We start from the raw sequence: 15,474 nt of genomic DNA, 5'->3' as shown, positions 1-15,474 counted from the left end.
CCTGTTTCAGCCACAAAGTCAAAATCACAACCATGACATCTTGAAACCAACTTCATTGCTCTCACCATTGTTCCATGCAGAGGGTTTTCTTGGGAAACAGAATAGAGGTTGGGACCTTTCCAAAATTTTGGCTCAGGAGCTTGAGGGTACAGATTCTAAAGCTTCCACCCTAGATCTGTAAAGAACAAACACCAAATGTAAATTCCATCTTGAAGATCTCTGTAAACATTTTTCTCTCTCTCTACTTAGCATGCTTTTTTTTTTTTTTTTTTTTCCAGAGGTATATATTCTTTCCACCCTGACTTGCTATGGGCTCGGTTCACTGCAGGGTTCATGACAACATTTTCACAAAACACTAAATGTCAGAGTTCGATTTGGGCTACAATTCCCTCTGCATCTGTGTGCATTACTACTGTGTTTTGATCCACTGAAGGGGTGTGACATAAGAATCTATGGATTCATCATTTAGGCCTATGTGGTGTATGCCAAATGTTCTCTCCTCCCTAAAAGTATTCCCTGAACTGCTTATCATTAGCAGATCTAGTGGTGCATTTCTTAAGCTACTCACTTAGTGTACTCCATGTTCCTAAACAAACCTTTTGCCAATCTTACCGGAAGAAGTGACAGACAGTGCAGCACTGTCAACAGTTATACCTGAGCCTGTCCTCAGGGGTCTAGAGGCTGAGAACACCAGGAAACTGCTGGGGTGCGGGCTGAGCCCAGGAGAGAGCAGGCGTGGCCTGCACCGGGTTGTGGCCAAGCACTACCTGTAAACGTCGCATTTTGAACAAGTTGAGTCCTGGGCCCGAAGCTACTTCCCATGCTTTGATGGAACTTATCCTCTCTTATGAGTCTTCATCTCTGAGAGGTCAACAGAGCAGCGGAGACAGGTTCGAGGACGAACCTGAGACCCTTTGTATCTTGACGACCCGCAAGAGCCTAATGGCCGCAGAGCTTCCGGTTTCGAGGCGACCGGAAGTGCTCCGCGTTGCCGTGACTACAGGCTCTGGCGCTCAGGCAGCGTTCTGTTCCCATGGCAACCCCATTGTTTCCAGAGCCAGAACCTCAGCGGTAAGCGCCAGAGGCGGACCTGGCAGACCGACTAGCTGCCGCAAGGCACCGTGTGGTGCCCGGAACGAGGTGGGCCGAGGCCAGGACGCCGACGCCTCCAGCGGTGGCGGAAAAGCCTGGCCCAGGGATTCCGGAAGGCTAGTTCCGGGTGTGGCTTCTCTGCCGTTGGCCAGGTACGCTGGACGCTCGCCTCGGAGCCGCCCTCGCCAAGCCTCTCGGGTGCAGTCCGGGTAACCCAGCCCAGGGGGGCTCGACACGTGGAGGCAGGGTTTACGAACTTACAGAGGAACAACCGCGGAAAGAAGAGCGCGATCTGTATTTGAGAGAGGGGCCAAAGTTGGGTGTGCCAATTCAGGACTGTGTGGAGCATCATAGGAACAGGGGGTAGCAGTTTGAGGGGTCAGAACCCCTTGCCCTGGCCATAGTTTTGAAGATAGGATTTAGAAAGAGAAATCAGGGAATCTTGCCTTTTTGTTTTGTGATAGTGGGTCTTCTGGAGCATGGGTCAAGGAATGAGTGACATCCTTAAGGGTGAAATGAAGAGTGACTTGGAGAGTGTTAACGTTCAATAAATGTGCATTCAATGTGGATTTAATCAACAAGGATAGACTTGAGAAATGAATTTCACAAATAATTATAAATCACATTTTCCAACATGGGTTTCCACCACTCACCCCATCAGCTAACAACAATAACCAAATTAGACACATACATTTTTAGCTCCTTAACTAGAGCTTTCTATTAAAAACTGAAATGAGAATTAACCAATGCACTAGTTATATTTCATTTAGTATTGAGAGCTGGTTGCTTTATTTGGCTCCTTTTTTACCTCGGGCCTGCCAAACTGTTTTTTGGTTTTTTTTTTTTTCAGTACTGGAGTTTGAGCTCAGGAACCCAGGCTTGCTAAGCAGGTGCTCTACCACTTCAATCACTCCTCCAGCCTTCCAAACAGTGGTTGAGGTTTGAGTTGAATAGATGACTATAGTTAGGATGATCCAAGAAATGTAAAGGTGTGACTTTTTAGAGGTTAAAAAAAAAAGTCCAGGCATTTTGGAGAAGTAATACGGAGTAAAATTAGTAAAAAATAAATACAACTCTTTGGTAAATGCCTTCAATTTCTGCTTCCTTGGGGTCTCCACCCTTGAATTGCATAATCTAGTTGTGGATTTATATTTGGCAGTTCTAATTTAACATCTGTTGGATGCTATTGTTTAGAGATACTAACTCCAATACTAATTTAATGTTAGTAGCATCCAACCCCTCAACATTTAATGTTAGGATCATTCAAGAGGTAATAGAGCAAACTTCTAAGCTTTTTCTCCCAAAGCTGACATCAAATGTGATTTTTGATAGGAAGATGCAAGCCAGGCCCATCCGCATTCCAACCGTAAGCAATGACACAGACTGGGACTTCTGCTTCCACCTGTAAGTACCACAGAGCCTTGATATCATAGCTATTCACTGGGACCAGAAACACTGGGACCTTCCACGACAAACCTGCTTGAGAAACTTTGCATGCACATTAGATAGAAGAGAAAGGTCCACTTCTGCAATGTGGTTTTAATAATAATTGTGGCATAATAGTCATTTGTATCTAAAACTTATGCAAATGAAAGATAATTGAGTTTTTCCTAACTTAAGAAATTTAAGTTTTAAAAGATAAAGACTGGTAAAGTCATAGAGAAAAATATAACCAAATCAGTAAGAAAATTAAGTTTCATGAAATAGAGACAATGATTAAATTTTTTAAAACTTCATATCATAATAGATAATGCTTATCTTAAGATGGATAGGCCCATCTTATGGGCCTATCCTCTGATTATCCCATGAGGGAGATGCCGTCATTACCACATTTTATAATGAATGTAAATCAGTGAGAGATTAAGCAGTTTGCCCAAAGTCAGCCAGTTAGTGGAATTTAAAACCAGGCAGTCTAATTCCAGAGTCCATTCTTTAACCATTTCTCTCTACCAGGGGATCTCATCCTTGGTGCTATTGACATTTTGAGTTGGATAATTGTTTGTTTTTAAGAACAATTCTATGTATTGTGGATGTTTAGCAGCATCTCTATCCTTTATTCACTAGATGTCACTAGTATTGTCAAGTGTACCAACCAAAAATATCTTTAGATGGGGCCAGATGTTCACAGGGGGCAAATCATCCTTAGTTGCAAACCATTGTTCTACGAGGGTCATCTTTTTTAAAATGATTTTATTAGTATAGGGGGATACATTTTGATATTTACATATGTGCTTACAATATATCTTATATCATTCTCCATCTTTCTCCCTCCCCCACTTCTTCAACAGGTTTCATTTCACTTCAATTTCAACAGGTTTCATTCTTCTATTTTCATATATGGATACAAAATACATCCACCATTTTCACCCTCATTCCCCCTTTCCTTGTGCCTACTGCCTCCTACTGGTACTCACCTCCAGGAAAAGATCTGTTTTACTCTTTTGCCCTTTATTTCTTTTTAAGCATATATTCATAGTCCAAGGGGGTTTTGCCATGGTACTTCAGGCCTATACCAAGGCCATCTTATTAAAATACAATGCAAGCCATAAATATGGAACTATGACAATTGAAGTTACAAAATGTAGAGTTTATGGTAGAATATCTCAGATATCATCAGATAATTATGCCAAATACAATATTATCAGTAAGAATTCACATTTATAAAGGCAACATATCGAATAGTTACAAGTCTATCAAGGTTTATTGCTTTTGCTCTGACTTTCCTTTAAGATCTATAACTAGCCAACATTATTTTGCCATGTTATCTTTTATAGCAGGATGTTGAAAGCTGATTCATAGATTTGCATTCTCAAATAACTTATGAGGACCCCAATGTTTGTCATTTCTTTAAGGTCCCCACTAATGAGGACTTCTACCCTTGGTCTCAGCTTAATTTCATTCAAGGCTTAATTTAACATATTAGGGCTTATAATTTTAATATGCATAATTGGTAATTCTTTGGTGACTTACTATATTTAACTTCTGTGCCAGGTCTATGAAATATGCAGCCCAAACAGAATTTTCTTTTGAGAGAAAAATGTTCTTTCTGTTAGTTTTCTTGAGTTATAATCTCTTGCCACAGATTTCCTCTCTCAGAGTTTTTCAAACATTCTAGAGACTTTTTATGGACTTGTTCGTTAGTTCCTTATGATGTTACATTCATTATTTGAATTAACTGTGATTTAATATCAGAAACAAATTGAGACTCAGCACCTGTGCTGGTGGAGTTTACTTAGTAGAAGGTTTAGTAACAAATAAAGAAACAAAAATAATAAGACTACAGTATGAATTGCGTTATAGTAGATATTTGGGGGAAATTTTGCAAGCCTTTTGGGTGGTAGTTTGATTGCTACTCTAGAGACTTCCATCATCTGGGTTGTGTCTTGAAGGAGAATACAGAATTCAAGAGTCAGAGGGGAGCCGAGATTATCACCTGTCGTCACATTGCCAGCCATCCTTGGCTTTTCTGTTGAGTTAGCATGTCTGCTAAATGCATGCTTGTCTGTGGGTAGACTATCCCACCTGGGCCTGGACCTGAAAAAATGTTGCTCTCCTATCCACATGACCTGGCATGCTTGGATGTTTTGGATATATTATTTGCAACAAGACTATGGATGGATATTAGGTAGCATGTAATTTTTTAAACTTGGTATAAAAGATTACACTTGACATTTATTTTCCTGTCATAGTTTTCTGCATTTCCTTTTCATTTTAAAATAAACATTCATTTCCTAAGTAATCAGTGGAAAAGAAAAATAATTTTTCTGAGGCAAGTTTTCACTAAATAGCCCAACCTATTCTGGAATTTGAGATCCTCCTACTTTATCCTTCTATGTGCTGGGATTATAGGCAGGAGCCACCTCATTTAGCTCACCACATTTATTTCTAACACAACTGAGAAGGCCATTTCTCTTCTGACTCTGCACTTGATCCAGCGTGGGTTCCCTCCCCTCATCCTGGGGACTCGCAACCTCTTTAGTTAGCTTCCTACCATATGTTGAAGCTTTTGAGATTAATGAAAGAGGACACATGAAGTCTAACCTTAAAAACATTAGTTCCCTGTCCCTTATTTCACTATATCCATTTACTTGTGTGATTTATATCAGAATATTTTAGGATTTTAAAGATCATCCAATTCAGTACCCTTATTTTGTAGAAGAAGAAACCAAGTCATGGAGATAATGATAATAGTAATAGCTAATGTTAAATGAGCACTTAATAGGCACCTTTATTGTGCTAAATGATTTGGATTATCTCATTAATTCTCCATCTTCATCAGGTAGGTATTCAATTATATATTGGATTAATTTTATAGAAAGGTAGATTAAGTAATAGTTTATTTAGGGTCATATATTTTGTAAGCAGCAGAACTACGACTCTAATGCAAGTGACTAGTTCTCCAAATCTGTTTACTTTAAAGCACTACATTCTTATCCTAGATACTACGCTTTGAGGGTGACATGAGTTTACCACCTATCTTTATTCCAAGTTTAATTTAAAAAGCATGTCCATGTCCTCAGGTGGGAGCTCTATAACCTTTAGCTTTATCTTGTTTGAGAATCTTGACTCCATGTCCCCTCACACCCACAGGTCAGAGCAAACCAGGATCCCAGCACACCAACAAACAGATGAATTATGTTCCACTTGTGAGTCTGGAGAAAGTGAAGAAGACACTACAGTCCAGGAAGGAGAGAAGGCCATTGATCATATGTCTCTTCCCAGAGAAAAATTAGCTCAGTCACAGAAGAAAATAACTCACCTGATTAAGGAAAAAATGGTAAAGCAAACAAAAAATTCACTAGGTTTTTGTTTCCATTTAAAAATATGCCCATATTTAGAGAAGCTCTTCCTTTACTGCAGAATGAAGCACATGAAGTAGAGGAAGGTGTTGTATTTCATTGTGAGTAGGAGGAACAAAAAAACCAAAGTATAGTTGGGGAGCCAGCCTATCTTTCAGTTTTGTGCCTGGTTTGCTATCTGTTCCTTTTTTGGAGTGTTTATGTTCCAAACTTTAAACTGAAAATTAATGTTTGCTTTGCCCTGTTTCTGTTTGATTAGCCTTTATTAAAAGTTTTTCACTTCTCCTAGAAGGGCTTAGTATGATATCTCTTAGGTAAGAAGAGGGTCAGGATGGTGAGGCAGGAGGCTGAAACATGGGTTAACTAAGCAGAGGTCTGGGCTCAGGCCCAACAATGATGTGGGTAGGACGCCTGCATTTACAGTGAAATTGTAAGTAAACCAAAGGACAAGAAACTGGAAGAAGCAGAGGCCAGATAATGCATTTCTAAGATGGAATCAAGGATTTGGAAACTAGGATTTCCAAGCAAGTTTCTGAGCAAGAGTTCAAAATTCAGGATCCTGAGACAGGAACACATCAGCTTTCATTATTAGAACACAGATCCAGCCTGCTTCTCTTCTAGAGCATGATTTATCAATAGAGGAGTTCATACGCTACTTTCAGTCCATTCTTGGTTAAGGAAAGTAATAATTTTAAAGTATATGTGTAAAAAAGGGGAGATGGCTCAGGAAAGGCTGAGATGTACTTCAGAGGCATATAATAGAAACTGATACCTCTCTATCATCGATTTATAGATGGGTATCTATAAATTTACCTCTGGAACTTATATAGAGAACTTTCAAAGGACAATCATCTTGGCCTGGACCTATCACTAGTTCACCTATCTAGTTTAGAAAGATCGTTTCTAGAAACAAACAAACAGAAAAATGTATCATCTTCCATGGAGTGCAAATGTAGATTTTTAAGGCTTGGGAACTCCTTGGTTAGATCATAGGAGTTCAATGTAAACCATCCCAGTACTCATAGGCCTGAAGGGAGGGGATGCTACCATCTGGAATAACTGTGCTGAGATGACTGCTAGAGCCCACATTAGTTATCTTATTTTCGTGAGGGAAAATGACTATCCAGAGCATGGGTAGAACTCAAAGCTTTAGACTCACATTTTAATGATTTTTCATGGTATTCTACTTTTTTCCTCAAAATAGAACTTAATATTTGCTGTGGTCAACCCATAGGCAACTCTCAAAAATGATGACTGGATTTTTTTTTAAAGCATCAAGGGAAAAATCCATCTTCCATTACTTGCATCTATATTTGAGCAGGAAGCAAACTAAGTATCAGATTAGGTGGGATACATAGGAGTCAGGAAGAAGTAGTCCTCAGATTCACATAAGGTGTTACTATACCTGCATATTACTCTTTAAGTGAGTTACAATTAGATAGCATTTAACAAATTTGGGTCACTTAGACATGGACTAATTTTCTTTTCTTAAAGTAACTATAAGGTAGATGGTATGGGCTTCCAGTCTCAGAAAAAGAAGCTGGGATCTGGGTGATCCTCCCTAAAGCAACATAACTTAGTAAACATTATAACCGGTCTGAAACTCCAGGCTTTTGATTCCTTGAAGGGCTGTTTACACTTCACCAGGAAATTGATGCCTGCCTTTGTTGACTGCTACAGCCAACAAGTAATTGTGTTTGTACAGTCACTGAAATCAGTGACTTGAATGTACAGTTTTGTGATTTCTTGGAGATCTCTGCACATCAGTTCTACAGTGGCAGAGGCATTCTCCCTATCCCCCCCTTGTCCTTGTTAATAAAGAGATAATTCATACAACAAATACTGATTATAATACTCCTCTGTGAGCTGGCCATACAACAGTGAACATGAGGAATAAGCTTCTTTCAAGGAGCAATCTTCTATTTGGGTAGACAGGTAATAGACATGCCAACAGAAAAGAATAGTTAACACAAGGTCAGATAGAAATGAGGGCCATGAAGTAAAAAATAAAATAGGTAATGGGTTAGTGAGTGACTATTTTAGAAAGGTGGCCAAGAATAGCTTCTTCTCTGTGGTGAATAAAATGAAAATGAACTGAGAGACTGAACTACATGAAAGAGTGTCCCAAGCAAGGGGAAAAGTAAGTGCAAAAACCCTATGCTGAAAATTAATTTGCCCTATTCAGGAACAGATGGACAAGTCTGATTATAGTAGAGAGTAAGAGGAGAAGGAGAATATTAGAAAATGAAGTGTGTTTGTGGGGAGGGATGCAGGTAGGGTCCTATTAAGCAGAGCCTTGGAGGTCATGGTAAGGACTTAATAATTTCATTTTAAAATTTTCATTTTTTTGATGAAACTTTTTTAATGTTTTGAGTTTTGTGCAGGAAAGTCACAGGATCTAATTTATACTTTTAAAAGATTATACTGGCACATTAAGTATGTTTAAAATACACGTAAGTTTATAATAATAGCAAAGTATTTGATCACCATTGGATGATGCCAGTGAATGAACTTACTATTTTGGAAGCTGGTAAGTAAAGGGAAAGAATTATCACATGTCCTGCCTTTATAAACTGTTGTAAGTAACCAAAAATCAGGGGATGTTTATCTTTAGAGAATTATTCCGACTAACATATGAAGAAGGATGGTAGAATTAGAATTATCACCATTTTATAATCTCTTATGAATTGGTCCATGCAGTTGCACTAAGAACAGAAAAAGAGATACGTCAATTATCTTCTGATGGAAGAGCATACTACTACCTATGAAGTAGTTGTGCTTAAAAATAAAAACAAAGGAAAGTTGAGTGTGGTGGTTCACACCTGTAATCTCAGCAATCACTATGTAGAAGCAGGAGGATCACAAGTCCCAGGCCAGCCTGGGCTACATAGTGAGACCCCCCCAAAAAATTGAGGCTGAAGATAACGAAAATTCTAAGTCTACCAGTATAAAGGTAGAACAGAGAACAGAGCCACGTGTTAAATGACAGCATGAGGATGTACTCAAAAAACTCATTTCAATATAGATTGAAATGCAATCTATATGTTCAATGTAATCTGCATCAAAATTCTAATGACATTCCTCACCAAGATAGAAAAGTCAGTCCGGAAGTTCATAGGAAGCACAAAAGACCTCAAATAGTCAAAGCAATGCTGAGCCAAAGAGCAATGCTGGAAGAATCACAATACCTGACTTCAAACCATACTACAGAGTCATAGTAATAAAAGCACCATGGTACTGTGACAGAAACAGTCATAAAGATCAGTGGAATAAAATAGAAAACCCTGACACAAATCCATGCAGCTCCAGCCATTTGATTTTTGAAAAGGGAGCCCAAAACATGCTTTGGAAAAAAGATAGCCTCTTCAACAAGTGGTGCTGGGAAAACTGGATATCCACCTGCAGAAGGTTGAAACTAGATTCCAGTCCTTCACCTTGTACTAGCATCAATTCAAAGTATATTAAAGATCTTAAGGTAAGATCTGAAACAGTGAAAGTACTCCAGGAAGAAATACGGAGCACACCAAACCACATATGCATTGGTAATAACTTTCTGACTAGACTGCCAATAGCTCAGCAATTGAGAGAAATGATTGACAAATGGGACTGCATGAAACTAAAAAGCTTCTGCACAGAAAAGGAAACAGTCACTAGACTGAAGAGACAGCCAACGGAATGGGAAAAAATCTTTGCCAGATAAACATCTGACAAGGGATTAATAACCCGAATATACAGGGAGCTAAAAAAACCTAACCCCTCAAAGGATCGACAGCCCACTGAATAAATGGGCAAATGCACTGACAGACAGTTCTCAAAAGAAGAAGTACAAATGGCAATAAACATAAGAGCAAATGCTCCACATCTTTGGCCAGAAAGGAAACACAAATCCAAACAACATTGATTTGGATCTCACTCCAGTCAGAATGGCCATCATCAATAACACAAACTCCAACAAATGCTGGCGAGGATGTGGGGAAAATGAATAGGTCTACACTGTCAGTAGGAATGTAAATTAGTGCAACCGCTGTGGAAAGCAGTATGGTGGTCCCTTAAAAACTAAAAGTGGAGCCACCATATGATCCAGTGATACCACTCCTGAGTATAAACTCGACGGGACGTGTGCCAGGACACCATAGAGCCACTTGCACGCACGTGTTTATTGCAGCTCTAGTCACAAAAGCCAAGCACTGGAAACAGCCCAGATGCTCCACAACTGAATAGATTAAGAAGATGTGGTTTAGGGCTGGCAGAATGGCTCAAGTAATAGAATGCCTGCCTATCACATTTGAAACCCTGAGTTCAAGCTCCCGTACTGCAAAAAAAAAAAAAGAAAATGTAGTATTTGTAGTATATATATATATATACACAATGGAGTGTTCAACCATTAAGAAGAATGAAATTATGTTGTTTGCAGGTAAATGAATGGAACTGGAGATCATCATGATAAGCAAAATAAGCCAGACTCAAAAAGTCAAAGGTCGCATATGTCTTCCCTCATGTGGAAACTAGACCTGTAAATTAAATGTAGAAATAAATACATATATAATCATACATATACATATACAAACATATATAGTGAGAGAGAGAAGATTGTATTAGTGGATCTGTCTGAGGGGACTATAGGAGGTGGGAGAGGAAAAGAGAATGTTAGAAAAATATTAAAACATCCTATCTATATATGAATATAATATAACAATGCACTGTAAGGTGTGGAATAATAGGGTAGCAGGGTGATAGACAAAGAGTAAGTAATTAGGAGGCTAATCTTTTTTTTTATTCATATGTGCATACAATGCTTGGGTCATTTCTCTCCCCTGCCTCCACCCCCTCCCTAGCACCCACCTCACCCCCTTCCTCTCCCCCCCACCTAGGGGGCTAATCTGATTAAAGCATGATATACTTTATATCGTGCTTACCTTAAATGCCAAGGTGAGATCCCCTTGGGCAATCAATATTCACTTTTAAATATTAAGGAACAGAAGGTTAAAACAGGTCTTTTCTGGGGGTAGATACTAGTGGGAGGGGGAGGGCATAAGGAAAGAGTGAATATGGTGTATGTATTTTGTATTCATATATGAAAATAGAATAATGAAACCTGTTGAAATTGTTCTAAGAAGGGGGAGAGGAGATGAGGGAGAACAATGGAGGGATGGAGGGAGTAAATCTATTGTAAGCACCTATATAATATATACACTTATACAATGTACCCACCTGTACAGCTATTATATGCTAACAATTAAAAAAATTAAAAATTTATCTCTGTGGGAAATACTATAGTAAATAACCCAGTTTCTTCAACAAATAATTTCCAAGAAAAAAAATTAGAGATAGAAGAGGAACCTATGGTGAAAAGAGACTCAAGAGACTGATCTCAGTCAAAAAACTGTTTAAAATAATAGATTTGTGAGATGAGATATTGATATTAAGGAATAATTGTTAATATTTTGGTGAGATAATGATTTTGTGATTGTTTATCATTCCAGATCTTTTAGACATACTTGTGAAATACTTATATAGAAATGATGTAATGTCTTTGATTTGCTACAGCACAATAAAAGGGAGGGTATATCAAGGAGTATAGATAAGAAACAAGATCAACCATGAGTATATAACAGATGAAACTAAGTGATTCACTCTCCATATTGTTGCTAAAGTTTTTCATGATAGAAAGTTAAAAGAAATCACTCTGGCTGTCACATAGAAGGTAGTGTGTAGAACAAAAGTAGAAGCAGCAAGGAAGGGCTATAATGTCCAGCCAGGTAAATTATAAGGGTACCTGAGATTAGGTATTCAAGGTAGAAATAAAGAAAAGGGCTTGGATATAGGAGTATGGTGGAACCAACCAGACTTAATTGGCTGGATTTGGCATGGGAGTGAATGAGAAGAAAAAAGAGATCACAGGTGTGGCTTAAGTGGTAGAACACCTGCCTAGAAGCACATAGCCCTGAGTTCAAACCCCAATATCACCAAAAAAACAAAACAAAACAAAAGATGACAGGCAAATTCACTTCTACCTTCTATTGAGGGACTAGGAATATTTTTCCTTCCCTAAAAGCATGATGACTTCTTTTGTTCTCTACAGAATATCCAAGCAAACAAGGAGCTGATTCGATGTGTTATCCTTTCTCAGATTATTTTTGGGGAACAACATTGGAAATGTGCACAGGCTTTGGCCAACCTGGCTTATGGCTACCTGACACTGAGAGGTACTTGGTTTCCCCACCTGGGTCTGGGTGGGGCAGCCTGTAAGGCCGAACTAAGCCCACACAAACCTCCTTAGGATGAGGATAACTGGGAGGGTACCCCCCTCTCCCCAGTTCACAATTCATCAAGAGAAAGGAGAGTCTATGGATAAGGAACACAGTGTGTCTTCATAGTATAGAGAATAATGGTGATTATGATAGTTGGTGAGTATTTGTCAAGTGCCAAGATAGTTTTATCCAATCCTCATAGTATCTCTTTGAGGGGGTTACTACTATTATCCTTGGTTTATAGATGAGACACTGAGTTACAGTTGGCAAAGGACAATGTCCGGGATTTCAGACACAGGTCATTAGTGGAAGGACAGAGAAGTGCAAACACTTAGCATCAGGGAAACAGATGGTACAGAAGTACCATTTGCTAAAACTAGAACCATTTGCTAAAACTAGAACCAAAGTAAAAGCTCCATAAGGGCAAAAACTTTGCATTAAAGATTTAATAAATATTTGTTGGTGTATTAATTGAGTTACCTCAGTCATTCCTGGAACAAGAGTCAGTGGGAGCTAAGAGGAGGGTATTCTTTGTGAAACTCCTTAAACAGAACATTGCAGGTTCTTTCCAGACCCACAGGGTTAGGGTAGAACAGAACACACCTTAGAACAGACAGCTTATGCCTATGGTGGTAATGAAAGGGTCCAGATACCAAGGAGTTTGGAGAGTTACCAAGAGGGTTGAAGAGAGGTAGTAACATAATCCAACTTATGTTGTAAAATGAGAAATTCTAGCTTGGAACAATGAGGTGAAAACCTTCAGTAAGGCCACTATCCTTCCCAGATGAGACTAAATGAAGGCACTGATCATGGCAGTTGGGATGGAGAAAGGCAAAATGTAGACTTGGTGACATTTAACGAACAATTCTGTATGGAGTGGAAAGTATAAAAAGAGTTGAAGTTGATGTGGGTATGACCTGGACCTTTAACTGAAATAAAGAATTAAAGATGAAGACAGGGGGCTGAGGACATACCTCAGTGGTGGAATACAAGCATGAGTCCTTGAGTTAGATTCCAAGATCCCTAGCACATACACAAAAAAAGGAAGTCCAAGTTGATAGAAAGGGAGGGGGGAAGAAGCTACTGAGTTTTGTTTCAGATAAGCTGAATCCAAGTCTATGTTCATTCAGTAGGCAACTGAATAGTGGATCTGGAGGTGAGGGAAAAAAATGTCCATTTGGAAGGGATTAGCACATAGGAGGAAGTTAAGCTGTGGGAGTGAATGAGCTTGATCAACAAAAGTGTATAGAAAAAGAAGGAACGACAAAAGAAGACATAAAACTAGAAAGCAAGAGCATTAGGGATGGGTAATAAAAGAGGATCCAGCAATGGAAATAGAAGAATCAGGAGGGCTCTTTGTCATGGAAGCCAAAGTAAGAGAGAGGGTTTCAAAAAGTAGTGCAGTGTGGTTTCATCAGTTACAGGTACTAGAAAGAGGTTAAATAAGATAAAGACTGGAGAGACATCATGGAGATGGCAATTGATAGGTTGCTGATACTCGGTTTTGGCATGGACCAAATTGGCCAAATGCAAAGATACTAGCTCAATATTTTTGATGAAATTCAGACTTGAAGTTACAACAACTTGAACTGAAGAGGAAGGCTTTGAGAAGAGAGATTTATCTGAAACTGGCACAAGGACAGAGGTTGCTTCTTCTGGAGTGGGAAGAAGATTACTATGGTTGTCCATGCAAGGAGTTTGTTCTGTGTCTTCTGAAATCTTCCCTTTCCATAATGAGCCACAAACTGACTTCTTTTCCAGTTAGATTCCAAACCGAGTCAAAATAAGTAAACAGGTAATATCATAAAAGACAGCAGCCTTTTCTTCCTAATTCACAGTTCTTCCTCATACAGGAATGGAAAATCACATTTGAGATAAGAGATTAGAAGAAAGCAAAGCATGGTAGTTTATTCCTGTAATCTCAGCACTAGGAGGGCTGAGGTAGGAAGATCACAAGTTTAAGGCCAGCATGGTCTATATGGCAAATTTCAGATCAGCCTAGGTTACACAGGGAAACCCTATCTCAGGAAGGGGAGTGGGAAGAGATATTTATTAATCTATTAAGAAGATTTGTTTGTTTGCTTTTCCTACATGGGAGAAAGAGCTTCCTGTTTAGATGCAGTGTTCACATACAATATATGTACTTAGAGTTGAACCCAGAGTTTCTGACATCCAGCCTGGAGTTTTTCTAGAATAGATTGGGGGGTGAGCTTTCCTCGAGGATATACCATTGCCTTTTATTTCAGCTGTAGTCCTTTACCCAGTTTCTCCCTTAAGCTTTTTTTTTATTATTCTGGTCGATGGAATAAGGCAAGTAAGGCTTTGAAAATTCTCAAACCTTTAAGAGAAATGAAGTGCTTGCTGAGCTCCATTTAGTTTTGTTGTCATTAATCCTGAAACTGCTTTATAATGGGCAGAATATATGAGCCAGCCTTCCATGTGGGCAGGACAAATGCATTTGTGTATTCATGCCTCATTGCACGTGTGCATGCTTTATAGCCACCAGACCAGCATTCCTCATTTTCCTCTGAGTCTTTTCCAGTATTGGGATATGGGAGATCAAGCTCAAAGGTTGATATCTCTCAATAAACAGTCTTTCAATGAGTATTTAGTGAGACACTTATATCCATGAAATATTGTGAAGAGCATTTTGGGAAATACAATGTGCAGAAGACCTGAAAGAACTCACAATTGCTTGTGGAGAGTGAGCTACCTAGAGATCTAACTATGTCAGCAGACATTATAAGGTAAATGCTGTTTAACTGATTTAAATAAATGGCTTTGGAATGGTTGAGTGAAATCATTGCTGGCTGAGATGGCATGTGGTAGGTTTGTGGGGGGAGGTGGCATTCAAGAAGAACTATAAAAAATGAACAGGGTTTAGGTGGTAGAAGAAAAAGGTGAGGGGAATTCCAAGGAAAGAGAAGGACAGAGGCCAAGACATGAAGGAGGAACATGCAACATCTATTTATTCAGCAATAAGCAGCCTTGTCTTGCCAAGATTTGGACTGGGAAGATGAATCTGGAAAGGAGGATGCATTGTGGAGACCATGGTGGGATTGTAGATGCAGGATAAGGATTTTATCATTTATTGGGAGGCAAGGAAGACTACTGGAAATTTTCCAGCAGGATGATAAAAATGTCAAAGTGTACTTTTGGCAAGGTTAATCTAGTGGTGATAGCTAGAAAGGAAGCTGCCTCGGTTATCTGGGTCTAAAACTTGGCTAATAACATAAAAATAGGTGAGGAAGGTAAAGATTCAGGAGTCTATGAAGGAATAATACATTTATTTTTTTAACCAGAAATCCCACTTCTGGGAATCTTTCCTAAAC

General features: G+C 39.0%; 1 protein-coding gene across 1 annotated transcript in view; it reads left to right on the top strand.

The window, feature by feature from the left end:
• The first annotated feature begins 392 nt into the window (after positions 1-392).
• Positions 393-15,474, top strand: part of Ttc23l (tetratricopeptide repeat domain 23 like) — a 43,385-nt gene continuing 28,303 nt past the window's right edge. The window contains exons 1-4 of the mRNA XM_074077644.1: positions 393-1,244; positions 2,425-2,496; positions 5,683-5,869; positions 11,974-12,097. Coding sequence (XP_073933745.1) covers positions 829-1,244; positions 2,425-2,496; positions 5,683-5,869; positions 11,974-12,097 — 799 coding nt within the window. The 5' untranslated portion in view covers positions 393-828. The remainder of the gene's footprint in view (positions 1,245-2,424; positions 2,497-5,682; positions 5,870-11,973; positions 12,098-15,474) is intronic.

The sequence above is a fragment of the Castor canadensis genome, chromosome 6 (genome assembly GCF_047511655.1).
Source record: "Castor canadensis chromosome 6, mCasCan1.hap1v2, whole genome shotgun sequence".
In the NCBI taxonomy this organism is placed as follows: domain Eukaryota; kingdom Metazoa; phylum Chordata; class Mammalia; order Rodentia; family Castoridae; genus Castor; species Castor canadensis.
This window is presented reverse-complemented; position numbering and strand designations above follow the sequence as displayed.